Source organism: Hylaeus volcanicus, unplaced genomic scaffold, assembly GCF_026283585.1.
Source record: "Hylaeus volcanicus isolate JK05 unplaced genomic scaffold, UHH_iyHylVolc1.0_haploid 12237, whole genome shotgun sequence".
Lineage (NCBI taxonomy): Eukaryota > Metazoa > Arthropoda > Insecta > Hymenoptera > Colletidae > Hylaeus > Hylaeus volcanicus.
In genome coordinates this window covers 602,391-625,524 of record NW_026533172.1, presented here as the reverse complement: position 1 = coordinate 625,524, position 23,134 = coordinate 602,391, and the positions used below count along the sequence as shown (strand labels likewise).

At 31.5% G+C, this 23,134-nt stretch overlaps 7 protein-coding genes and 2 long non-coding RNA genes across 35 annotated transcripts; 4 read left to right on the top strand and 5 right to left on the bottom strand.

Moving 5' to 3' along the window:
* The first annotated feature begins 373 nt into the window (after positions 1–373).
* Positions 374–1,304, top strand: LOC128884077 (DNA-directed RNA polymerase II subunit RPB4-like). The gene is made up of 4 exons (XM_054137131.1): positions 374–640; positions 707–803; positions 854–1,016; positions 1,062–1,304. Exons 1-4 carry the CDS (start codon positions 577–579, stop codon positions 1,149–1,151), a joined length of 414 nt encoding a protein of 137 aa, XP_053993106.1. The 5' UTR covers positions 374–576; the 3' UTR covers positions 1,152–1,304.
* A 137-nt stretch (positions 1,305–1,441) lies between these two features.
* LOC128884074 (origin recognition complex subunit 1-like) lies at positions 1,442–3,862 on the bottom strand. Of its 2 annotated transcripts, none has more exons than XM_054137121.1 (15): positions 3,730–3,862; positions 3,597–3,670; positions 3,465–3,544; positions 3,335–3,400; positions 3,150–3,271; positions 3,040–3,085; positions 2,802–2,922; positions 2,651–2,750; positions 2,481–2,604; positions 2,389–2,430; positions 2,216–2,338; positions 2,114–2,157; positions 1,882–2,060; positions 1,720–1,796; positions 1,442–1,668 (listed from the first exon to the last, which is right to left on the bottom strand). In XM_054137121.1, the coding sequence occupies exons 1-15, from the start codon at positions 3,804–3,806 to the stop codon at positions 1,600–1,602; spliced, it is 1,344 nt and encodes a 447-aa protein (XP_053993096.1). In that variant the 5' UTR covers positions 3,807–3,862; the 3' UTR covers positions 1,442–1,599. The 2 variants fall into 2 exon arrangements, with proteins under 2 accessions (XP_053993096.1, XP_053993097.1); XM_054137122.1 differs by having other exon boundaries at positions 3,609–3,670.
* On the top strand, positions 2,037–3,839 carry LOC128884078 (uncharacterized). 4 transcript variants are annotated; one of them, XR_008459226.1, is made up of 10 exons: positions 2,037–2,172; positions 2,221–2,301; positions 2,348–2,394; positions 2,456–2,537; positions 2,590–2,738; positions 2,794–2,903; positions 2,960–3,049; positions 3,172–3,427; positions 3,495–3,529; positions 3,701–3,839. It is a non-coding gene; the product is annotated as an uncharacterized LOC128884078 (long non-coding RNA). The 4 variants fall into 4 exon arrangements; XR_008459225.1 differs by having other exon boundaries at positions 2,221–2,394; XR_008459227.1 differs by having other exon boundaries at positions 2,221–2,394; positions 2,960–3,090.
* A 243-nt stretch (positions 3,863–4,105) lies between the features above and the next one.
* LOC128884073 (uncharacterized) lies at positions 4,106–7,133 on the bottom strand. 3 transcript variants are annotated; one of them, XM_054137120.1, is made up of 5 exons: positions 5,891–7,133; positions 5,597–5,793; positions 5,060–5,555; positions 4,709–5,002; positions 4,106–4,661 (listed from the first exon to the last, which is right to left on the bottom strand). In XM_054137120.1, exons 1-5 carry the CDS (start codon positions 7,131–7,133, stop codon positions 4,474–4,476), a joined length of 2,418 nt encoding a protein of 805 aa, XP_053993095.1. In that variant the 3' UTR covers positions 4,106–4,473. The 3 variants fall into 3 exon arrangements, with proteins under 3 accessions (XP_053993095.1, XP_053993092.1, XP_053993093.1); XM_054137117.1 differs by having other exon boundaries at positions 4,107–4,661; positions 4,709–5,555; XM_054137118.1 differs by having other exon boundaries at positions 4,109–4,661; positions 4,709–5,546.
* On the top strand, positions 6,892–11,981 carry LOC128884075 (uncharacterized). 13 transcript variants are annotated; one of them, XR_008459219.1, is made up of 14 exons: positions 6,892–7,018; positions 7,070–8,283; positions 8,336–9,140; positions 9,205–9,264; positions 9,558–9,647; positions 9,736–9,824; positions 9,882–9,928; positions 9,973–10,039; positions 10,101–10,287; positions 10,366–10,937; positions 11,011–11,356; positions 11,415–11,471; positions 11,552–11,705; positions 11,761–11,981. XR_008459219.1 is itself a non-coding variant. In XM_054137125.1 (9 exons), the coding sequence occupies exons 2-8, from the start codon at positions 8,679–8,681 to the stop codon at positions 10,150–10,152; spliced, it is 885 nt and encodes a 294-aa protein (XP_053993100.1). In that variant the 5' UTR covers positions 8,041–8,283; positions 8,336–8,678; the 3' UTR covers positions 10,153–10,169; positions 10,223–10,301. The 13 variants fall into 13 exon arrangements, 6 of the variants coding, with proteins under 6 accessions (XP_053993103.1, XP_053993101.1, XP_053993102.1 ...); XR_008459218.1 differs by lacking the exon at positions 6,892–7,018 and having other exon boundaries at positions 7,691–7,821; positions 7,959–8,283; XR_008459224.1 differs by lacking the exon at positions 6,892–7,018 and having other exon boundaries at positions 8,011–8,283; positions 9,187–9,264; positions 9,358–9,647.
* Positions 11,982–13,901: 1,920 nt separating this feature from the next.
* LOC128884076 (uncharacterized) lies at positions 13,902–14,814 on the bottom strand. Its single transcript, XM_054137130.1, has 5 exons — positions 14,742–14,814; positions 14,574–14,679; positions 14,357–14,515; positions 14,094–14,297; positions 13,902–14,029 (listed from the first exon to the last, which is right to left on the bottom strand). Exons 2-5 carry the CDS (start codon positions 14,644–14,646, stop codon positions 13,971–13,973), a joined length of 495 nt encoding a protein of 164 aa, XP_053993105.1. The 5' UTR covers positions 14,647–14,679; positions 14,742–14,814; the 3' UTR covers positions 13,902–13,970.
* Positions 14,815–16,312: 1,498 nt separating this feature from the next.
* LOC128884219 (uncharacterized) lies at positions 16,313–19,508 on the bottom strand. 5 transcript variants are annotated; one of them, XM_054137449.1, is made up of 10 exons: positions 19,378–19,508; positions 18,889–19,314; positions 18,601–18,749; positions 18,328–18,534; positions 18,198–18,274; positions 17,948–18,094; positions 17,520–17,818; positions 17,354–17,430; positions 17,233–17,296; positions 16,313–17,179 (listed from the first exon to the last, which is right to left on the bottom strand). In XM_054137449.1, the coding sequence occupies exons 2-10, from the start codon at positions 19,015–19,017 to the stop codon at positions 17,156–17,158; spliced, it is 1,173 nt and encodes a 390-aa protein (XP_053993424.1). In that variant the 5' UTR covers positions 19,018–19,314; positions 19,378–19,508; the 3' UTR covers positions 16,313–17,155. The 5 variants fall into 5 exon arrangements, 4 of the variants coding, with proteins under 4 accessions (XP_053993424.1, XP_053993426.1, XP_053993425.1 ...); XM_054137451.1 differs by lacking the exon at positions 17,948–18,094; XM_054137450.1 differs by lacking the exon at positions 19,378–19,508 and having other exon boundaries at positions 18,601–18,842; positions 18,889–18,962.
* A 374-nt stretch (positions 19,509–19,882) lies between these two features.
* Positions 19,883–22,903, top strand: LOC128884218 (uncharacterized). Of its 5 annotated transcripts, XM_054137448.1 has the most exons (15): positions 19,883–20,201; positions 20,299–20,435; positions 20,478–20,657; positions 20,703–20,808; positions 20,855–20,897; positions 20,980–21,086; positions 21,137–21,254; positions 21,303–21,361; positions 21,453–21,675; positions 21,753–21,873; positions 21,922–21,956; positions 22,004–22,161; positions 22,205–22,277; positions 22,352–22,627; positions 22,675–22,903. In XM_054137448.1, the coding sequence occupies exons 1-15, from the start codon at positions 20,142–20,144 to the stop codon at positions 22,803–22,805; spliced, it is 1,827 nt and encodes a 608-aa protein (XP_053993423.1). In that variant the 5' UTR covers positions 19,883–20,141; the 3' UTR covers positions 22,806–22,903. The 5 variants fall into 5 exon arrangements, with proteins under 5 accessions (XP_053993423.1, XP_053993418.1, XP_053993422.1 ...); XM_054137443.1 differs by having other exon boundaries at positions 19,897–20,201; positions 22,352–22,903; XM_054137447.1 differs by having other exon boundaries at positions 19,898–20,201; positions 20,541–20,657; positions 22,352–22,903.
* Positions 21,803–22,495, bottom strand: LOC128884220 (uncharacterized). Its single transcript, XR_008459288.1, has 3 exons — positions 22,285–22,495; positions 21,983–22,198; positions 21,803–21,932 (listed from the first exon to the last, which is right to left on the bottom strand). It is a non-coding gene; the product is annotated as an uncharacterized LOC128884220 (long non-coding RNA).
* Positions 22,904–23,134: the final 231 nt, after the last annotated feature.

The window sequence follows — 23,134 nt, the reverse complement described above, 5'->3', positions numbered from 1 at the left end:
TTTTTTCTTTTTTGTGACTCAGCTCACTTTAGTAGCCATTACGCAATATTTTACCAACACTACGTTCTGTGACCATTTGTTTTTGAAACACCGTTTCTAATCGCATGCGTATTATTAATGAAAAAAAAATTAATCCCTTTCCAACAAGGAGTACAAAAAATTTAAAACTTCAAGCAAAACAAGCATTTTTTTAAGTAATTTAAAAAAAAAAAAATTTCATATGCTTTAATTATCATTTAAATTCTTGCTTTGAGTCAATGTAAAACACACTGCATGTTTTAATTTAGTTTTCCAATGTTTTTTTTTAATCGAAAGGCTGCAATAGTATAATTGATTTTTTTAAAGGAACAAAAAAAAGACTCTTTTTTACATTTTTTAATTAAAAAATATTTTTAACGACTTTTTTATACATTAGCATGTTCTCCAAAACAATTTTTATTAGTATTTTGAATTATTTCTTAAGACACTGATTCTAAACATGTTTATCATTCCTTGAGCCTAAAGAGTCGTTTAAGGCGAGCAACTGCTTGCTTACTTGAGTTTTGATTTGACACAAAGTATTTTTTTGAGTGTACAATGAATCATCCAACAACTCAAGATGATTATGTTGTTGATATTACTAAAATGAAGTATGGGAAAGGTTGTAGTAATTTATCTTATTTTTTGCTTTGGTACAATGATTATTTTTTTCTTTTTTTATTTTTAGAATTAGACGGCTGTCGATGTTTAAATTTATGTGAAGTTCGTTTAGTTTTAACCGACCAACTGCGAGCTAACTATTCACGTAGTCGTCAAGCTCAAAAGTACACAATCTGATGTATTGTTTAAAAATAACATACATTTTTTCTGTTAGTGTTGTGCGTCAAGCGTATGATTATTCAACACATTTCGCAAAGATTAAAGTAAGACAAGCTGTCTTGGATTTAAGATCCGTATTAGATAAACACGGAGACTTGGTGGAGTTTGAGATTTCATGTCTTGTCAATCTTTTCCCGAGATGTGCTGATGAAGCTAAGGTATCAGCACTTTCATCATTTCTTGTATTCATCTAACTTTTCTAGTTTTTAATTCCATCTTTAAGGAGACTCAAAGATTCACGTCTTTCTCAAATACTTCATGAACTCGATAGTTACCGAATTTTCGCAGCTTAAGAAAATATGTTTTTGTGTTAAAAGCAATTAACACGTCCATTTAAATTTTCTGGTCTCAACTTCTTTTTTCATGAAAAAAAGTCTTATGTAATCATTCAAAAACTTTTGATTCATAGATTTCAAAACTACAAGATCCCATTCTTTTTATTTTAATAGCTTTAACAACAAAATTCAGATTGATTTCTAATTGTTATCTTAAAAACATGGGTGAGTGTTTTCTTGTTGATCTAGAAATGAAGTAGTCAAATGGTCTACTTCACGTGGTCACCTTTTTAATTCCCTTTGAGTTTCCGGAATAATAAAAAAAAAAACACTAGTTTAATTAAAAGATTTTTTTTGGAATGATTGAATAGAATTTGAATAATAAATAAAGATTGCATTATAGTTGTTATCCGTTTGTTGTCATAATGAAAAAAGGTTATTGGGGATCAACTGAATTCTTTTCTGCTTATATGGACAACTGAAGTTTTTGAAAGCAAATCGGGGTGCGTGATAAGGCAGAAACTACAACATCAAGCTAACACAGAATAATTGTTAGAAAAGGTGATATGTGTTTGAAAATAAGTACCTCAACACACAGGCGAGTACAAAGATTTTCATTTGGACATTCAGGTACACGATCCGTTTCCTTGGTTACATTTAATTCTAAAAAAAAATGTGAATAGACACACGAAAAATCAAAGAGAAGAGCAACGATTGTTTTCAGCTAGAAATTTATTTAAAACCATACGTTGCTGTTTATTGGAACCTTTTTTTGTATAACCGGAATTTGAAAGTTTAGGTTTCTTCGATTTAGGGTTCTCACTTTGATGAAACAAGACAATGTTTTGCTCCTGTAGTGTTTCAAGAAGCTTCTTCACAAGCGTCAAACTAGCTGATGACGCAGGTCTCAGACAACTAAAAAGATGTCTTTAAGGCAAAACAATGAAACAATCAAAATATACTAGATCTTTTTTTATTACCCTAACGAACAGGAAGTAGCAAGAGTATTGAATCGTGCAGCAAGCTATTGAAAAAAGAGGTTTGTTTAAAGAGTAAATCCAAAAAATTTGTCCATGTCCTACTTTAGTTAGGGTGATGGAACAGAAAGGTTCACCTGATTTTTCTTTTTCTTTTATCATAAGAACAAGTGTTGTTAAAAGCAATTTCGGTAAGAGTGGTAAAGAAAGTAAAAACTCAAATTCTGGCTGTAAAAGGAATACAAAATCGTGATTGCTGCTAATACGAAAAGTTTTACTTGTTGGTACAAATAATCTTCAGCCACTTTAATATGCTTCATCTGTTTTCGACCATACAATTTTCAGTGTTTGCCATACATTTCTACCCTACCGTTACTTCATTACATGCGTCTTGTTCTTCTTGTATTTGTTTCGCTTTTTGACAAATGTAGAAAGCTCGTCTTATATCTCCCGAATATCCTGAAACTTTTTTCGCACAGAACTCCAATGCCACCCTGCCAAAAAGAAAAAATAATATAATTTTCTGACTGTTTTATTAACCTGGAGAATTTCCCGTCAGGATATAAATTACTTAAACGATACTGAAGTATGGTGAATATTTCCTGGGCAGTGTACGCGTTGAAATCAAGTCGGTTAGAACCTTAGAAAAAAAAGTGTGTGCATTTTAATTTTTTTCTATAAAGAGTGTCACCTAAACGCGAAGAACAACGAGTTTGAAATAAATCAGGAAGATTCATTATATTCGAAATGGCTATTAAACATAAGGAAGCAGTTGGAATGTTTGGCCACTCGAGTAACGTATAAATGACTTTCTAATTTTTTGAAACGCATGTTTAACAAAATGTTCAGGTTATTTAATCAGAAAAATAAATTGAACAGTTTCAATTGTTTTGGCAGAAAAAACATATTTTATAATATGTTATACATACTTGGTCACGGGTAAAAAGATGGTCAATTTCATCAATAACTAAGATTCTTATGTAAAAATAACCAAGTTCAGAAAGGCCATGGTCAACGCAATGCATTAAAAGCACCTTACCTGCTGTGTGATTCCTTATTAGGTTCTTCCGTAAAAGTTTTTTCTGATGATGAACGGAAAAACTGATCCAAAAGTGATAAACATTGAGAAGAATTAGGACACCTTTGTTTAGATCTGAATAACTAGACCAAAATATAGTACAAAAAATGATTTTCGAGTGTTCCAATAGAGAAGGAGCATGGTACCTGACGATAAATTTCTTGATAAATGGTAATAGGACGCGTGATTTCCATCCCATTAACAAAAACGAGCTGCATTATATGCATACAAGTCATAAAGTACGTGTATAATTTTACCAAAATATTGGATGGTTACTTGAAATGGTATGTGTTTTAAATCTACAAGAGCACGAGACACGGTTGCCGTTTTACCAGTACCGGGTACGCCACTCACAACTATGACAAAAGTTTGATCTCTTTTTTATTTCAAACAATATCTTTCACTTACATAGTAGCTCACCAGTATTCTTATATTTAAGGAAGTTTTCAAGAAATTTCGTTAAATAATTTAATTGAGTTTCTCTAAAAGTAAAATTTTTTTTTTGTGTTCAGAAGGGTTCAATAAAAGTTACAGCTCCTACCGTCCCGGAAGAAAATTGGTTAAATTAGAATCATCTTCAAACACTAAGGAAGAACTACGGAACTTGCAACTTCTCATCCTGTCTAATTGAGCATTGGTGCAATATTGGTGAGTTAGAATAAGTAGAAAATTAATTGTCTTTCTTTTTTTGCTTTCATTTCATTGAGTGGTATCGCGGGACTACAGTCGACTCCAGGCATTCACAGTGTAATGCACGCATAATTTTGTAATATATAAAAATGAAGTTTCTCGAATTAAAAAATCATACTGCTTTTTAACGGATTAAGAATTCCAAAATAATTTAAATTTGAATGTTTGTATTTTCGGGATTTACCATTTGAATTAAATATTATATAATAAATGATTATTAAAAAAAAAACTGAAGATATTGATTATTTAAAAATACTTTTTTTTTGTAGTATGTTTTTTGTACAAATTTGTTTTAATTTAAATGTCAAGAAACAATTTTTTCTTTATTCTTTAAATACTATTGAATTGACTAAAGAGTGTGGTGAAAGGATACCAATTACTAGATAAAAAATTCAACGCAGCATAGGGATGCAAACCAGGGACTGGATATTTATACCTCGCCATCTAATTTTTTCCTTTAATATAAAAAAAGAAAATAAATTCAATAATTCGAACTTTATTAAAATATTTGTCGCGTCATACGGAAAAAGCGGCATTATTTGAAGAATCTGGATATATATTTGATATAGGTTGTGGAAACCATGTGATTTGTGTTTTATGTTGAGCAATGTACAACCGACATGGAAACATTTTTTTTTACCATATTTTTTTTCCATTGTTTCATGGAAATAATTGAGTGATCCGAGTGGTGACAGAATTTGCAACTGTAGCTATTTCGACAGTTTTTCTTTTTACTATAAAAAAACGCGCATGGTCGACATTGCCTTTGAATGTGTAAAAAATCTAAAAGGACAAATTAAAAATAACGTTACTATTAATGATAGTTTTACTCTGTAAAGCGTGAGAGTCATCGGATTGTGGAACGTCGTTTAGTGGTATTTCAGTTATCGGTTGACTTGGCGAATTGGTGGTGACACTCTTTGTAACACCACTAGTCCATGGCTGTGTTGTTAAAGAGTTTGTTACAAAACCCGAATGTAAAGAGGGAGGGTGTTGCTGTGATTCTACTTTATTGTAAGGGTTATGAATATTCTTTTGAAAACAGAAAGGAAAATACATTAAAGAAGCTTTACAAAGAGTTGGTTTTTTGTGTGAAGCGAGTTTTTTAGTTGGTTGATTGAAACCTGTTATTTTTTGAATAGGATTGGATTTATCATTTAAAGAAGTATTCCAATATTTACCAGTCATAATTTTTGGATTATTCCATGCATAACAATCTTTGGAAGGGTCGAATTCATGTATCATGTCTTCCTGAATCTGTGAGTAAGGCAATGTATTTTTATCAGCATCATGATGCATGACGTCAGATTTATCAAAGGAAACACATGGAGAGGTTTGTAAGTCTGTAGTTCGAGGAATCAATTTTTTACACATTGATAAAGCGATAGAGTTTTTTGTATTGGAATTGAAAAAAGGATAGTTGAATCCATCCGATTTATTATTTAGCATTGAATCATTATATTCACAGATATTGTTATTGTTGTTAGTAGTATTTGTTGCCGTAGCATCTACAGATTTACAAAAAAAATGAAATTTGGGTATCGGGAAAGCATGGGACAAAGGACCCTCTAAATGTAAATTTTCCTTCTCCGTTAAAAATCTTGAGGACATTGTTTCGATGGGTTGAAAAAAGGGTACGTTGAGAGAATGATCATGCGGTTCTGATGTCTGGAAACACTTAAAAGTTTTTTAAATTTTGTTATGAGATTCAAACATACAGTAAATAATTTATCGGTGAATGGATTAGATATGGCTGGAGATGTTTTTGCACGGGATCGCCTAACAAAGGTTGTAGGGATGTGAGGTTCTTGCAATGATTTTGTGTTTGGTTTATCGGACGTATAACAAATATCTAAAGTCTGAGAGGGTAAGGGTGGAGGTAGTCTTGATCCAGACGATAATGGGAAAAAACGATCTAAACACAATAATTTAATTTAGAGACCAAGTCAAAATTGATTTTCTTTTTTTTTTATTGAACAAGTTGATTACATCAGAAAAAAAAATTATTTTACCCAAATTTTCTAATAAGTTCATATATGAATTAGCAGGACGGGATGTTTCCGTACAGGAAGGATTGAGAGTTTTTCGACGAGTGTTCAAATAGGATTTATGAGACTCCATAAACAAATCTTTATTTTTTAGCTGAACATTGTCATAAAATGTGTTAGTTGTGTTTTTGGAAGAGAAAGAACTTATTTCATTGGTGTTATCGTTAAAAAATTTAACATCAGGTTTACCAGCTTTTAAAAAACCGTTTGTAGCAACTTCTTTAGGCTCCGTAACATTTTTAGTCAAGTTTAAATTTGTGTTTTGAATGGATTCGGTTACTTCAGTTTGCAAAGTGTTGGAATAATTGATATTATAAGATATATCACAAGACGACGTTTTCAAAACATTTGATTGATTTTCGACATGAGAGCGATGTATTAAGTGATGTTTCGAAGCATTTTCATCAGCCATTGGAAGGGATACTTTAACATACTTTTTCTTTTGTGCCTCACAATTAAAATGATGAGGTGATGGATATTCCATAATCGATGAAAATAAAGATTCCTGTTGAAATAGATCACATAATTCATTTGAACATGTGGCACTATTTTTTTTATAATTTGCCTCGTTGTTTTCCGAGAAATATTCGATCTGATTTGTGGATTCAACGAAAATGTTTTTATCATTATCAGATGCGTTATATGAAAAACTCTTAGCATAATCATTGTTATTTATTAAAAAATGAGATCCAAGCGATTGAGCGCATTCAGGTTGACATACAGTGTGAAAAGATGGCCTGGGAAGAGTATACGAAGGTGTCGTGGAGGAATTTAAAAAAGAAGTCGTTTGCACTTTTTCGCTATCGCTTAATGTCAATGAACTCAATCCATAGGCGTCATCTAAGTGGCACTTTTTTGTTTCCTTCCATTCCTTACTTTTTGGGAACAATTTAGATACAGTGGACTGCCAATCAGAGGAACCATACGATTTTCTAGGGATCAATTCATTGGACTCGCTGTCATCATGATAAATAAATTGTTTAAAACCGTCTATATCGTTTGTTGAATCTTTCCAAAATTCATAGGTCTTTTCTGAATCATTATAGAAATTGTTTAGAGACTCGGTTGGAGTGGAAAAAAGTAACTCATCTGGTAACGTTGGCGATCTAAAATTGATACTTGATTTCAAATTCGGCTTTTTAGTTTCATAAGAATTTGTATTGTTGTTCATACTATGAGTTTCAAAAAATCTGCAAGTTTGACGCATAATTTTTTTACGAGAGAGAGAAGGAGACAGAGGAAGAACAAAAAATTGAAAGAAAAAATTTGCCGAAATAACAACAAGTGACACAATTTCCTCAGTCGTGTTTTCAAAATTTTGCAGCACCCGTAAAAGTTTCTTACTGATGCTATGACCTTCGGATTATTTGAATTAATTTAAATGTCCGAAACCATATCTTTTGTAGGAAGAAAAATTATAAAAAATAGATTTTTTGAAATTGAAACACAAGTTACGTAAAATGAAAAAAAAATGTACGCCTCTTCCTTATTCAAGACGTACAAGGACTATTATGTATCGGATGTTTGAAATTTTTTCTTACCAGCCATTTTCTATTATGAAACGATTTTTTTTTGTTCTACTGTACATGCACATGGTATACTGGTCATACCTTCGTGTATACCCACATTACCACGCAAGGATATTCAATCATTATCTGCTGCAAAGAACGTTACGTTCTTTAGGAAAAGCTGCAAGAGAAAAGTAGCAGTTTAACAACTTGACTATAGCACCAATTTTTTTTCTTTCGAGTAAACCATTTACACCCCCAAAAAAAAATTAAAGTTATCAAGCCCACATCTTTCCTCATGGGACACTAAAGAGAACTCAACAAGTAATGCATAGAATTCTATAGAAGGTCATACAGCAGTTATGCATGACTCATTTTCGGTTGAAGGTACTAATTTGAAATTCCTTTATCCATATACGTTTTTTTTTTTTTTTTAAAAAATATAAATTTTTTTTTCTTTAGATTTTATTTTTTTTTGAGTCACTTTAAACATAAATGCATGTTTGTTCTTTTTTTTGTACTAGAGTTTCTTTCCTTGTTGTACCTACTTTATTGATTAAATGTTAAAAAAGAAAACCTGCATTTGAAGGAATGAGAACACGTCGACACAAGTATAAAAGAGATCATGGATCCAATAGGCTTATCCTTGAAAAGTGTAAGAGTGTATTTTAACGTGGGACACCGTTCGAGTGAAAACATTTGTCGTGGGAAAAAAATAAATCGCTGTTTACTTTCTATAAGAATTAAATTTTTACTGGGTTCAACTGAATCGATACACACACAGAAAAAGGTTAGAAAAAACAAGGTGAAAATGAAAGATCACATTAGAACATGATCATGTAAACCAAAGTGTGTTTTTTTGTTGGTAAAAGCGAGTACTAGAGTTTTTTAAAAAATGTAGGAAAACGTACGTGAAAAAATTCTCGCAAGGCTGGTGACCCGCATGCTCTTCATGCTCTCACGAATCAGTTACGTTTGAGTTGAAGTTTTTTAAAAATTAGAGCTGCTAATACACGACGAAAAGTGTGTGTGTGTGTGTGTGTGTGTGTGTGTGTGTGATTGAAATTTTTTTTTCATCTGAATTGCTTCAATGACATTAACATTAAAAAAAATTGTGTGTTGTTCTTGAAAAAAAGTGTTGAACAATCTACAAAATATTTTTTCTACCACTCTTTTGAAATAAAGTATAATAGTAGTGGAAAATTAAAATCAAGGTTTACTACTGACCAAGTTGCTTCAGATTGATGGAATGTGCTTTAAGTGATCTTCGTGGTTTTGTTTCAATACTCCATGCTCTACAACTGGAAAATCGAAAAGACTACCCTCTTGAGATTTTTATAGATAAGCAAGGAGTGGGTTTCCACTCAATGACGCAAGCGGGTGATGTGATGATTCAATGTGTATTAACACCGGACTGGTTTCACCAGTTTCGTGTTGATGACCAAATATACAATTCCTTATCTCAAAACACGGTGCACGCAGCATGTTATAACTTTTCCCTTGTGTTACCTCACTTTCTTCATTATATTCAAGCTTTCGGATTAGGTGCCTCCATGATATTAAAGTACTTACCTGAAGAAAAAAAACTTCAATTAATTTTGACACATAAAGATGGTCGTTCGGAATGCTTTATTCAAGTGCATCAATCTCAATGCTTCTCGGCTTTATCAGACTGGAACCACACTGATTGTCTTTTTGAAATCCATGTAACACGCATTTCAACAAGGCGTCAACTTTTTTATTTCAATTCAGTCGTTCTTCTTTTCACAGCCTAAACGTTTACGTGATTCTCTTATGGATATTCAAGATAATAGCGAATTGACTAGCAAGGTAAAATAAGTGTACTGATGTGCTACGAGACTTTTTTAGAAAGAAACTTTGCGCCCCCTTTTTTTTCAACTTGATCCAATACTCTTATTTTAGTCACCAAAAGTAACATCTATCCAACCCTTTTTCTGAATGTTTTTTGCATTTCTTTGATAAATGTTGGCGCTTTTTCAAAGATTTCAAAAAGATTACCTATTTCAATCAACACGTTTTGAGTACATGCTTTGCAAATCTCTTCAAGGCGTTACATTTTTAGCCCCAAACTGCAGTGTATTTTTTATTAACCCAAATTTTAGATCATTTTACAAGTTTCTCCTCTTGAGCAAAACAATGGAAGTGAATCGAGAAAAGATACGCTTTCAGAAGAACAGTCTGTACTAACTATGGTAGGATTAGCGCATTCTTTTTTTTGACGAACAAAAAAATTGTGCACAATTTCGTTTTAAAATAAAAATCATGGCACCAATGCATTAGAATGTCACAACACAATGCTCTTCATGTTGTATCGCCTTTCCTTATACTCCACAGCTTTTTCCAGTGTTTCAAGTGAAAACGACGCACAGGTGTGGTGTTTTTTTTTTTTCTTGAAAAAAAAAATTAAAAAAAATAAACACTTCTAGATATACGTATGCTACAAAAGTTTTTTTAATGCTTCAAAAACCATTAGGTAAAAATTGAAAAGAAACACATCTTTGACATTTGTTTTCTTAGCTTTAGCTTCAAGGTGTTCCATGTGGTTATCACCTCATGGATTATTACACGCCTCCCTTACATTAAAGTAAATTTTTTTCTTTCAATCACCACAATCCTAATTTGAAAAAAAATATTCCTTTTATTAGAGGAACACCCAGTCTCCAATTTCGTATGGTTGTGCAGAGTTTACACACTTGATTGGAATTTTTCGCTAGGCAAGCTGAACATCACCACTTTGCTGTCCCAAGTCTTAACAGAATTTCAGTAGTATTAAAAAATTTCCATGCTCAAGAATTTGAAATTCAACAAACTTTTATTTTCTTTATGTACATTGTAAGTTTTTTTTTTTATAAGAAGAAAGTTTTCATCAGTTGCAAAATGTAATATATTTTTTTTGGGGGGGGTTTGTAGTAATTTTTTTTTTTTAAAAACAAACAAACAGAGAAAATGCGCTGTGTAACGAACAATGGTGCTAAAATACGTTATGAATGAGTAAAATTTTCAAAATTAAACTTTTGATTATTGAATTGAAATAAACTTTTTCATTATTTCAATTATGCTTGTGTAAGAAGCCCAAAAGTAGTTTGTCAAGGAATGGGGTGAAGGTTGCGCTACAATATATTGACAACATTTCGCAAATAACAAAAAATACAAAAATTCGATTTGATCCTCGACTAGTAATTTCAATTCCTATTATGCAGATACTTTATTCAAAAAAATATTGGAATGTATTCGATTATCTATCTCTTTTTCTATTCGAAACATCTTCTTATCATTTTTTAAGTGGACTTGAAACTAACCTTAACCCTAGAGACTAAATCTTTCTACACACCTTTTTTCAATCTCTGTGTTTTAGTGCCTTTAAGTGTGTGTGTGTGTGTGTGTGTCTCTCTCTCTTTTTTTCTAGCTGAGTCAAAATTCAGTACAAGTACAAAGTAACCTTAAAAGCTTTTATCGAGAGACATAAAGGAATTTTCTTGAGGGTAAATGTCTTGAACGGTGTTCAAGAAACAGTCCCTTGATATGTCATGTTATATATATGTGTGCTTATCTTAGAAAACTCACCTTGTCGGATATATCACTGGGTGGTTGAATTTTTTCTACCAGACGGGGAAACTAGTAGACAACAGGAACAATGTTACCTTCACAGTCACTTAAGAAGGGTTTAGATTACACTTGTGTAGCTCATAATCCTTGTTATTCCCCTCATCATATAACTCATAATCCTCCTAGTTTCCTTCAACACAATCGTTTAAAATTTCTTATACTAGACGCTCCTAATGATAAAAATCTTGTTTTATATGTGAATGAATTTCAGCGGTATAAAATCACAGATCTTGTACGCACTTGTTCGTTAACATATACGGAATCAATTCTCTTGAAACATGGAATTCAAATTCACGTACGTTATTCGATGAATGCAACACAACAGTTTTTAAATAAAAAGTATGTTCATTTAGGCTTTAATGTTTGACGATGGAGAGCCTCCTTCAAAGATGATTCTCGACAAATGGATGGTATCGAATTTAAAGAAAAAAATTACCACGACTTTAAATGTTTTTAATTTGATTGTTTTTTTCTGCTTAATGTAACGTAGGATATTGTTTATGAGTGTGCAAGAAAGGATGCCGTTGTTGCAGTCCATTGTTTGGCCGGTTTAGGTCGAGCACCTGTTCTCGTTGTTGTTGCTTTAATAGAAGATGGTATGAAAAATCTTGAAGCTGTTGAATTCGTTCGCGCACATCGACGAGGTACATACTTTTGTCTCATCATTTCTTTTTTTTTCAATGGTGACTCTTATTTTAGGTGCCATTAATAAAAAACAGTTGGAATATTTAATGTCGTATAAAAAGCGTAGAAAAAAAACAGGTTGTTGTTTCATCATGTAATGGTATACTTTTCTGTATATCAATCCAGTCACATGACGCTCTTTTGTTAAGTTTTTTCTTAAAAAGACAAACATAATTTCTATTTTTAACCAAACGAATTCGTATTTCTTTTACAATTAAACCGTGTTCACCATTCAATAGATCTCCGTTTGTATATGTATTCGACTTACTCTAATATTTCCCTTATTTCTCGCATTTCGTGTTAAAATTTGTGTAGAGCAAAAACGACTTTTTACCATGTTTTTTATAAAAAGGAGAATAAACAATTTTAATTCAAAACATATTTTGTTATATTAAAATAAATTTTATATAATTTCTTTAAATTTACTTTAAAAAATTTTTTATGCTAAAATAAATGGAATAAATTAAACTGTTTCTAAAAAAACGTATGTTTTTTCTAATGATTCTCTAAAAATTTTTTCTTAACTCGATTAGAAACGATATACATCGTTTGGAATCATTAAGCTAAAAATATTTTAATGTTATAAAGTTCAAAACGACATTTGTATAACAAGATGCTTTTGTTTTTACACTCTTTCTTTTTAGTCAGATAAAAATAAAATAACATTTTTTTAGAAAAACATATCACCAAAGAAAATTATTTTGAATGGCCTAATATAACTTTAAAAAATTCCAAACTTTTTTGTTTTAGATGATGAGTCGCTTAGGCAACGACGAAACTCTCCGTTTCATTCAGTGTCCCCTTTGAGGGATAGGCTGTGAAGCCGAATTATGAGCTTCGAAAGGATGCCTCATACTGTAACTTTTTGTTTTAGAGAATTAGTCAAAATTTCTTTAAGGCTGAAAAGCTATACATTAACAGAGCACAGACAAAAGAAAAAATTGCATAATCTGTTAAATATTGCTTTACGGTAATAATGATTTTTGAAGATTTCTGATAGTTTTGAACAGTTGAAACAAAAAGGTCGTAAAGGAAATTTTCTTGTGAGTTTTTTTGAATTGTGTTGATCCACTGATAACAATTCATGGCTAAATAACATAACCATAAGAAAAGAAATGTAAAAATAATTTTTTTTTTTGATGTGATAACAAAAAAATGAAGTAATGTTAAAAAACACTGAGGATTCAAAAAACACTGAGGATTTAAAGAACAAGAGGAAGTTTGTGTATTTTGCTCGCAACGTTTCTGGGAATCACTCCATTGCAATGCATAAAATGTTAACGAAAAAAAACAAGTGGTCAATTCAGGAAAATATGTTGGAAAGAAAACAGGAAGAGAATCGGGCAAGCCTTTATGGGTTTCTTGAAGGAGACATAAAGTGACAGCAAGAAAAGCTGTAAGGCTAAAATAAAAATATCGTGTGCAATTGGTTTGACAAGTTCTAGTTGAAGATGATGTAAAAGAACTGGAATCATTGTTTTTAGTAGGTTGTGCGCCGTGATCTGAAGATTCCTGGGCTGAAGCAATGGACGCAACGTCCGATTTTTCAAATGGTTTCACTATGTCATTTTCATTAAAAGAAAGCGAAGAAGAACTAAAACAGGAATCAGTAGCGCGAGTTACACGATTTAATCTTTCAGCTCCATATTTAAGCAAAACTAAGCGCCGTTTCTCCGCTTGAATTTTAATCAAACGTTCTTGCTCATCTACGTTTTTTTTTTCATTCAACTCGCTTTTCATGATATTTGAAAGAAAAAAATAAAAAAAGCGAAATTTGAAACGATTTAAAGCTATAGTAAGAAAACAGAAATGTAAGACACCTTAGTTGAATGCCTAAAACCAATAGTAGGCTAACTTTTAACTAAAACATGAAATTTTTACACGATTAAATTTCACTTATTGTCACCTTTTTTTTTCTTCTATAATTTTAGAACATATTATTTTGAAATAAAATGACAATGCCATTAAATACATGTTTAAAACTCTGCTTTCACTCTAGCCGCTTAATTACATTCGTAGAAAAAAAGGAACCGACGACATGGAACAAGTTACAATAGTTTGTATTATCTTTCATTTTCATTGTTTTTGAAGTAATATATTCAATAACGAACCGTGTTACTATTTTTTGACTAGAATTTTTTTTTCCTTTCTTGATCTTTTTAAACCACCACCTTTATTATTGTTTCAATTTTTTTAGCATTTTTTTTTATATAATATATTATTTATTAAGCAGTGCATGTACTATGTTTATCTTCCCCAGTTATAAGCACTGCAATGATAAAGCCTTGAGCCACACAAACGCATTCATATGCAGCTTTCCTAGGAATGCAAAGTGATAGAAGGCTTACCGTATAATCCTAAGGCTTCCGCAAAAATTAACATCAGTAATACACCAACGAATAGACGGGGTTGTTGCGCAATAGCTCGAACTCCAGCATCTCCAACTATACCGATCGCAAGACCCGATGCTAGCGAAGACAGGCCAACGGTAAGTCCAGCTGCCAAATGAGAATACGCTAAGTGAAACGAGTAGGCATCTACATTGGAAACAACTAAAAGAACAAAAAATATTTGAAAGATGTAGGTAGGTTAAAGATGTCAAAACATTTACTTTTAGTTTTTATAAAATTGCCCATAACAAGTCCATAAATTCCTAAAAGCGCTGCCATAATAACAGGTATTGTTGACTTCATCACCAAATCAGGTCTCATAACACCCATCGATGCTATACCAACACCAGCCTTGGCTGTGCCGTATGCAGAGCCTAAATCTGAGGAAAAGTATCATTTTTACATCAAGTGACAATTTATATTTCAGACTGCACTTACTGCAAAAAACAACAGCACAGGTAACTCCCATAAAACCAAAAAAGGCTGCGTTAGGATCACAAATCGGAGCCATATTGTTTTAATACAATTCAACACAAAAACGAAACTAAAAAACAAAAAGAATTTATTTCTTTGATTAAAATGTGAAGCTTTTTTTGTCAGCATTACTTTTTTTATCAGCAACTTTAAAATAAAAAGAAAAAATTTTAATGTATTGTTCAGTCAAATGCAATTTTTTAAGGAACGCTTTTCCGAGAGTCAACATTTTCTGTTACGTCAGTCGAATACATGCATTAGGTGTGAAGTTTAACATAATGTTAACACAGAAAAAATTTTTTTAATTGAAGTACAAAAAGAATGTAATTCTTTATAAATGGTATTTTTCAATACCGTTATTCAAGTTTAAAAATACAGTTTCAAACATCAAAAATGACAATAAAGTGTGCACAATTTCAACGAAAATCAATACTTGCCACTCATATTCAAACGCTAAACAAATGCAAGTCTCACTTTTTAAAAACAATGCACACATTTTTTTACTATAGCGGTTTGTTGAGCCGGACAGAACGCGTTTCATATCTTCTGGTTGATATAAAACGCGATTAATACGACGTAAAGGTACAATTTCAATATCATACATTGATTTTATTAAAACACTCCACATTTTTATATTCAATTGAAGACTACAAGAAATTTTCGTTTCATCCCCTCCTATAAGAGTAATATCTATACTTTTTTGAAGATTTAATAAAAAATTCAAAAATATTTGATCCTCTTCTGAAACTATTTGAACATTTTCTTTTATTCCAAAAAGTTGATTAAAAAGAAGTTCTTTATAATTAGCCCGACAAGTTTCGTTTTTACTTTTAAAAACATTTGACCATTGAGTCCAATGATTTGAAGGTTTAACAACACTGATTTCGGTACAATCCTCTTCTACACGTTTTTTTAATAAACAACACGTGAATTTCATTCGACGATTCCCTCTCGTCAAAAATAATGACAATCAACTTTAAAGGTTACCACAAAATGACACTGTTTATCTCAAGAGACTTTGCCACGCGTAAATTTTTAAAGAATTCGTTACTCGAGTTAGCGGTAGACATTAGGTTTTTCTACCGTTTTCCTCTTTGTTTCACCTGGAAAATCATGTCGACTCTTTCCTGTATTTGCCACAAAATCTTCCATTTTTATAAAGTACTTAAACAAAATCAAAGCTAACAACACCTTTTGTTTTAAGATCTATTGAACGAGTGGTTACAAAAAAGAAGCAATTGTTGGAGATTTTTAACACGTACACACACACACACACACGCTCTGTGTTTGCATTATTTTTATTTGATCGTGAAAATGTAAAATAGAGAAATCTTGTTTTGTTAAAACAAAAGACGTAACTGTTTGAAAGTCACTGTCATTATAAACCCTAACTCCAAAGCGGTCCGTAAACTAATGACGAGTCGCAACTTTTTAAAGTGACAAAAATGAAGTTCATTGTAGGCGTGGACCTTGTTAAAAGCAAAAAATACAGTCGTCTAAAAATGTGTTTTTTAAAAAAATTTAATGTTACAAACAAAAACCGAATGCCAATAGTTTTTTATTGAATGTCAAAGCATTTAAAAGGAAGCATGTTAAAAGTAGGGTTCAACTTTCTTGTTTTTGACAATTATAACTGGCCCAAGGGACATACAGAGACCCAGAGGTAAATTTGTGCCAATTCAATACAAATTATGAACAGTTTATCAAATTTTTTTTATTGTATGCTTTTTCTTTGATACGTCTTTAAAATCGACACAATTGTTTAAAAATGATGACTTTAAGTTCTGCTCTTGCGACGGTCTTCATAAAAGCTTGCAAAAGCTTTGATGACAGCGGAACATACTTTACAAAAGTAGTCTGACTATTAGTTTTTGTATATCACCTCTTTTTTAGTTATGATGAAACATATTACTCAGCTCATTACGAGCAGTGATAAGTTCACTGCGTTGATATGATTTTTCCAAAGCGATTTTTCGCTACTGATATATAAAGCAGTGTATTTTCAATGATTCATTTTTATTCTTGTATGTTACAAACGAAGGGAATCAAAGGCTAGATTATGCTGTTCATATTGCATAATGTTTTTGTATGTTTATTAAAAGAATTGGCTCGGTGTTGGGTTTGACGAGTAACGCAATAAATTAAATCACCTAGAAAAAGTCCAGTACGCTAAGTTATTTTTATTGTATTAGTATTAGCAATTAATAAAGTTAACCACGAAAGGGTCAATAGGATTTTATAAGACCAAATGCATGATACTATTATGTTGATAACGACATTGGTCTATATTTTAAAAGAAATTTTGATTAAACAAGATATTTTTCTAGAGTGCGAAAGTTTGGTCAATCTTAAGAGAATATGTTACTAAACGTTGTGATAAGAGCAGTTAAGTTAGGTAATAAAAACATTTACTTTACGGTACTACACAAATTACTTTTAAAATTACTAACGCGCAATGATATGATAACTGAAACTTTAAATCTTTTTTTTTGGAGACTGTGAAGGTAACTTGATTCATTATGGATACTTTATTGGATGATTTTTTTTTAAACCTCCCACCATTCTTTCACCTACACATTTTCAATTTGATTGTTTGTGAGGTAATATACGTGTCAATATTTACCTTGACGTTTGTGGTCGTTAAATGTGGTCGGAGTGCGTTTCTTTGAATCTTATGAGATGTATTACTTTATTAGAACGCAACAGACTACGTGAAATGTGTTCATCATTTCATAAAGACGTACATGAAATTCGTTTCACAAATATTTTTTTGTTTTCTCCCGAAGGCCGTAGAATTATGATAATACTTCATACAAGGCACCTATCAAATCAACACTACAGTTAACATTGGTCATACGGAACATTTTAACAATGTGTAGAAGGTCAAAAGCAACATTTTTCTGCATTGACCTGCATAGCTGTTGTTGAGTTGAAGCACGCGGATGCTGGCAGTCTGCACTGGTCAATGTCGAAGGGATTTTTTTTGCAACCAAAATAGACTTGTTCATTGTGATCTGAAGGAGAATCTGGTGCCGATATTTGTGAGTGTTCAAATTTTTGGGAAAACGGATTGTTTTCTATTGTTTTTTTTTCCGTCCATTCCATACTTTTGTTGTTTGATTTAAAACAAGAACTCTTGTTCATCGTTGCTGGTATTTTTTTTTGACAAAGGGAAACATCATTTGAAATACTTAAATTCATATCACAACCTAAAAAATTATTGAAAACACAGCAAATAGTAACAGTGCAACTTTTTTAACCCAACTCGTTATTTAAATAAAAAAAACAGTGCATTTTTGTCTACAGTAGAAGAAATCCATTTAATTAAATGTTTTTACATGATAAAGTTGAAGAATCAATACACTTTGAGCAAGGAAGGTGTGAACAGAATGTTGACGGGTGGTTATGTCTTGATATATTTCTTGGTAATGAACCAGATGGTAATAAAGCAGAATGTGTTGAGATTTCTCTATCATCAAAATTGTCTACAGAAGAAAAATGATACCGAACGTTGAAGTAAAACTTTATCTTAATGAAAAAGTGTAGAACTAATTGAGAGAGTTCTGTAAAAGGATGGAGAAAACCTACTTGAATTTTTCCCAAAACCTTTATTTTCATTAAAACAAATATTTGAGGCTTGATTAATAGTTTTGTGATAAATGCGTCTAATAAATGCGTGAAGTTTCAAATCGAAGATTTCACTTGTACATGTACGTACCTCTTGTTAAATGAATAAGCGGAATCATCACTAGAACACGCACCACTCTCACTTGAACAATGTTGCTTTCTGTCTTTGACGTGATAACTCTCCGATACAGACTTATCATTCGTTAAAGCATGGATACATTCTTTACAAGATTTTCGTTTTGTAACTGGCCATAAATCCTTTGAAGTAAATTGGAACTTTTCAATGCTGCACTTTTCACTACATGAACAGAATTACCTTATGAAACAAATAGAATTTTGAAAAAAAACTCAAAAATATCTCTACCTTTTTTTTTCTCCATTATAACGTTTAAGAATTTTATCCACTTCCGTCGATGAGAAACGTTCTTCATTAATTTTTTTGGTGTGTTTTGCTTCACTTGCATGGAATGCACATAAAAAATCAAATGTCTTCATATGAATGTAAGCTGGCGTCTGACAAGAAATTTCGCATTTGAAAAATTGAAAAGTAGCATTGATGATTATTAAGAAAACATTTTCTAGAAAGCCATTCATTTACCATTAGAGCTACAAAAGGTTTTATTATAAATTATTGTTACCCCTACATTTTTACCTGATGGCAATAAAAACATCTCAAACGATTTTTCTTTATAAGACTGTAAATTTTTTCTAAATTAATAGAATCAATGTATTCTTGATCGGATAAACCAAAATTTTGAATTTCTAAACATTTATGTCTCATTTTAAGCGGAAACAATAATAAGATGGAATAACTTTTTAAAAAAAATAATGTTTAGATACTGTTTTTGAAAACCTTTTACAAATTTGCACAAATCAAATTAAAAAGTTTTTTTTTACTCTTTTTAGAGCTTTAAAAAGACTGTCAAATTCTGTCTCGTGTCAACCTTAGATTTATACCCTTTCTTCACGAAAAAAAAAAGGTTCTTACCGGGTGTACATTTTGAATAAAAAATATCTAAAAGCATTCTTACACATTTTTTTTTTTTGACTGGGGCTGTAAATGTCCTATGTGTGATATCTGGGACGAATACAAAAGCGACATGGATATACATTGTTTCAATATTGAAACAATGTATATTACCTTATTGCAACCACAACCATCGAATATTTTATTGCATTGGATGACTATAATGGCAAATTTTATTTGCTAATAAAAACATTAAAGGAAGTTTTTTTTAAACTGTAAAAATTACAGTTGCTAAGCTATGTTCCTTAAAATTGTCTCTTGTTCCTTATTTTTTAAATCTTTTTTCTTTAAGGAAGAAAATGCAAGGTACACAAGAGTTGGTGTCACGTTTTGTTTTTGAAAAAAATATAATAGTGAATAAAAAATATTTCCAAGGATTTAAAAAAAAAGAGGTCCAATATTTTTATTTCACTCTAAATAAAGAAAAAGTTGTGTTACTTGTAGTAATCACGCATACAGTGTTGTTTCTAGCAACTATCACAGTATATATTTTAATATGAAAGTATCCGAATAAAATAGTTGGCAGTGTGTGTAAAGTAATAATACAGATGATTTTTTTGACAGAAAAAAAAAAATGAATTATTACAATACCTGTCAATGTAAGACAAACAAAGATGAGTCAATGGTATGAACATAGTTGTCATGTAAGAGTGAGGAGAAAACCGAATTTTAGTATTTTTTTTTTCATGCAACATAAAAAAAAGGGTGTATTTATTTTATTACTCTACGCCTGACGTTTAACGAGAAAGCTCTATGTGTTCTAGGAATTGGGTTTCCAGCAGATAAAACAGATTCATTTTTGTAGAAAAAAAGATTGGTTTTTTTTTTTTTAAGCAATGTAAAAAAAATTCTTGTACAGCAATTCGATTCTAATTGAAATGGAGTGCGACGTTGATGAAGAACTGAAATGGAACTTTTCGTGTCGTTTTACCCAGCATGTAAGTTGTTTGTTTAATTTCAATTTGTTGTAAGAAAACCTTTGTGATATCCATCAAATGTGTTTTACGTCAACTAATTTGTTTTTTGTATTTATAGCCTAAACTCCTATACAATTTAACTATTACAATAAACTCAAGCAATCCTGTAATACAATCTAACAAAAAAACATTTTATGATCAGATCAATCGTCAATTATGCGTGACTGTGCGACACTTACGTGACAACACACAAAAGTAAGTGCGTTTCAATAATTTTTGTTTTATTCAAAAAGCAAGTAGATGGTCGGGTACTTGGAACGAGAAATTCATTGAGCAAATGACAAATCGAGGTGGTTGCAGGTTATCATTAAAAGGATTTGCTTACTTGTTATGTCTTGGTTGTCAACACTTGAATATGAAATCGGATAAAACATTGAACTTTGTAAACTTTAACAGTCTTTCCTTAAGTCTCTTCTTGTAATACTTGATTCAATAAAAAAAAAATTGAAATTTTTTTCAAAGTCCTGCGGAATTAGGTTTGGAAACAGTTGCGATAAAATCAGCTCGTCAAACGACTCAGGTGAAGGATAAACTATATTTAATTTTATCGTGGAAAAAAAATGAAAAGGTGTTTTTTTAGTCATGTTTAATAAAAATGACGTTGCTTCACTTAGAGCTCTGCGTGGCATTTTCCGTTGCCCTTACTATTGAATTCAGGTGATTCTTTAAGGAAGGGATAAGAAAAAAATGTTTTGTGCATCGTTTAAAACCAAAAAAACAATCGTCATTTGTTTAACAGATGATTTCACACCCTCTTTTAATTTGCAAACAACACGACACGACGACGAAATAGCATTACAGGAAGGAGCCTTGCAAAAATTAAAGACCAAAATTTCAAACTTGAAGGTGCCATACATAAAAAAAGCAGTTTTCTCACTTGTTACTGAAATAATTAGAAACACCTTCAACAAAAGAAAAAAAAACCGAGATCATCCCATTACAAACAATCCTTACCTTTAAAAGAAAGTAAAAAGTTTATGAACCCTAGAATAGATCACGACACTTCAACTTTATGTAATTTCTTGTAACGGTGTTTTAAAAAAAAATGCATGTGATTCGTAGTATCGTCATCCTTAAGTGACAGCTCAGTGTCGTCCATCTCCTCAAAAGACGTTCCTAATGTAAGTTTTTTTTCTTCTTCAGTCGATCCAATTTTACGCTTATGAAACCACGACACTGTATTGCTCAAGTGACAGTTTTTTTTTTTTTTAGACAAGTAACGTTTCTTTTCACCATTATGCACCAATTACCAATGGGATCGAGTTTAAACCCTTGCAACGTGTTAAATCACCTGAACTTGCTTCTATGCGCGACGTTCTTCGCCGTTCTCGCTCTTTAAGTCGTACACTTACATCATTAAATTCACGGTCACCTTATATAAAGGAAAGAGCTATGCGTCTAAATTCGACACGAACGACGGGTGGTACGTTACAAGGTAAGAATTACTCACGCTACATAAGGGACTTTATTTGAAAAAGTTTAAATTACGCTTTTCAACATATTTGCTGATAGACTCTTATTCAAATGCTTTGGCAAAGCCAAACAGCGTCGAAAAAAAATGTCTACGAAATGCATTGAATAAGCCGTATTTCTTTTCTTCATTAAACAGTCCACAAAAACCCTTTTCAGAAAGGTAAAAAAAAGTTTTTCAAAAAATATTATGATTTGTATGATTCATTAGAATATTGATACCTTCATCGACAACAAATAATGCAGGTTTCTTTTTTAATTTGAAAGCGTACCGTTTCATGCTAAAGTTTTAGACAAAAAGTATTCTTGTCATTCCTCGACTAACAAAAATATGAAAACGTCGCAAAGTGATGTTTTTACAATTTCTTTTAATAACGTGAAAAAAGCATCTTTCTATAGAACACCCTCTGTTTTAGTAAAGAAACCGTTTTCGTCATTTCCAGTTTCGAAAGTAAGGAAAAATCAAAGATTCTTCAAATAATTCGTATCTTTAGAAAAAGCAAGACACGTTAAGACAAAGGGATAAAAAAAACTCTTTAACCCAATGTCTTACAAGAGAAAATCTAGGTCATACCTATTTTGATCATCAATAAGAGTGTAAATGTTTGTGTGGTGTTGTTAATATATGTGTGTGATCACAGCTAACGCGCGTCGCTTTCCTGAAAAAAGTTTTCTTACCACTTCAAACGATGTGATGTTTCCAGAAAAGCAGACAAAAAGTTGGTTATCTCGTGATACATTTCCAACAAAAAGTCAATCTGTTTTAACAACAACAGTATCAAAAAAAAAGAAAAGTTCTTCATCGTCATTTTTGAATAAAAAAGCGACAACAGTTTTGGAAAAGCAGCGCTTGTTTAGTGAAAGCATGAGGCAGGAACCGTGTACACTGCATTTTAAAGGCGAAAGGTCACACGCAGGTAGAACTGCAACATTCAAGAAATACAAAAATATACCACTTGGACAGTCTGCCATGAATCCCAGACACACCGAGTCTTTATCGAAAAGAAACGTTTCTTGTCAAAAAATGTCACAATTTCTTTCAAGTTGGAATACATCTTCACATGCATTGCAAAAACAACAAAAAGTGTACTGTGAGAGTACTGATACATCTGAAGATTCGTATGGAAAAATTTCTCAAAGAATTTTCGCGTTACAAAAGAAGCTAGAAAATGTAAAACATTATTAAATTAAGTTCTTTCTGTTCTCTATTCGACGTATTGCCATTAAAAAAGTTCTTTTAACAAAATGTGTTAAAATAATACTGTATGATTTTCTAAGAAAAAATGTCACGAGAACAATGAAAGTTTATCATGTCGCCTTCTAATCATAAGCAATAATTAGAGAGTCTTTTTTATTTCACATAAGGTGACGGAACTTTTTCATGGATATCTTTTTTATTTTTTTTACAAACAAAATAAAATAAA

Excerpts from the sequence above, each read along its gene's own strand:
- LOC128884077 (XM_054137131.1), top strand. The coding sequence starts at position 577 with ATGAATCATCCAACAACTCAAGATGATTATGTTGTTGATATTACTAAA. Across the intron at positions 641-706 it reads TAAAATGAAGTATGGGAAAG|AATTAGACGGCTGTCGATGT; the intron begins GTTGTAGTAATT and ends TTTTATTTTTAG. Across the intron at positions 804-853 it reads CGTAGTCGTCAAGCTCAAAA|TGTTGTGCGTCAAGCGTATG; the intron begins GTACACAATCTG and ends TTTTTCTGTTAG.
- LOC128884074 (XM_054137121.1), bottom strand. The coding sequence starts at position 3,806 with ATGAGAAGTTGCAAGTTCCGTAGTTCTTCCTTAGTGTTTGAAGATGAT. Across the intron at positions 2,605-2,650 it reads CCTGACGGGAAATTCTCCAG|GGTGGCATTGGAGTTCTGTG; the intron begins GTTAATAAAACA and ends TCTTTTTGGCAG. Across the intron at positions 2,061-2,113 it reads GCTACTTCCTGTTCGTTAGG|ACATCTTTTTAGTTGTCTGA; the intron begins GTAATAAAAAAA and ends TTTGCCTTAAAG.
- LOC128884073 (XM_054137117.1), bottom strand. The coding sequence starts at position 7,133 with ATGCGTCAAACTTGCAGATTTTTTGAAACTCATAGTATGAACAACAAT. Across the intron at positions 5,794-5,890 it reads GAACTTATTAGAAAATTTGG|ATCGTTTTTTCCCATTATCG; the intron begins GTAAAATAATTT and ends TATTGTGTTTAG. Across the intron at positions 4,662-4,708 it reads TGACTCTCACGCTTTACAGA|ATTTTTTACACATTCAAAGG; the intron begins GTAAAACTATCA and ends TTGTCCTTTTAG.
- LOC128884075 (XM_054137125.1), top strand. The coding sequence starts at position 8,679 with ATGGAATGTGCTTTAAGTGATCTTCGTGGTTTTGTTTCAATACTCCAT. Across the intron at positions 9,265-9,557 it reads ATAGCGAATTGACTAGCAAG|ATCATTTTACAAGTTTCTCC; the intron begins GTAAAATAAGTG and ends CCCAAATTTTAG. Across the intron at positions 10,040-10,100 it reads CACGCCTCCCTTACATTAAA|AGGAACACCCAGTCTCCAAT; the intron begins GTAAATTTTTTT and ends TCCTTTTATTAG.
- LOC128884076 (XM_054137130.1), bottom strand. The coding sequence starts at position 14,646 with ATGGCTCCGATTTGTGATCCTAACGCAGCCTTTTTTGGTTTTATGGGA. Across the intron at positions 14,516-14,573 it reads CTGTGCTGTTGTTTTTTGCA|ATTTAGGCTCTGCATACGGC; the intron begins GTAAGTGCAGTC and ends ACTTTTCCTCAG. Across the intron at positions 14,030-14,093 it reads GGAAGCCTTAGGATTATACG|GCTTTATCATTGCAGTGCTT; the intron begins GTAAGCCTTCTA and ends GTGTGGCTCAAG.
- LOC128884219 (XM_054137449.1), bottom strand. The coding sequence starts at position 19,017 with ATGAGACATAAATGTTTAGAAATTCAAAATTTTGGTTTATCCGATCAA. Across the intron at positions 18,535-18,600 it reads TATAATGGAGAAAAAAAAAG|TGAAAAGTGCAGCATTGAAA; the intron begins GTAGAGATATTT and ends CTGTTCATGTAG. Across the intron at positions 18,095-18,197 it reads AGGTTTTGGGAAAAATTCAA|ACAATTTTGATGATAGAGAA; the intron begins GTAGGTTTTCTC and ends TTTCTTCTGTAG.
- LOC128884218 (XM_054137443.1), top strand. The coding sequence starts at position 20,142 with ATGGAGTGCGACGTTGATGAAGAACTGAAATGGAACTTTTCGTGTCGT. Across the intron at positions 20,202-20,298 it reads CGTGTCGTTTTACCCAGCAT|CCTAAACTCCTATACAATTT; the intron begins GTAAGTTGTTTG and ends TTGTATTTATAG. Across the intron at positions 21,957-22,003 it reads ATCGACAACAAATAATGCAG|ACAAAAAGTATTCTTGTCAT; the intron begins GTTTCTTTTTTA and ends CTAAAGTTTTAG.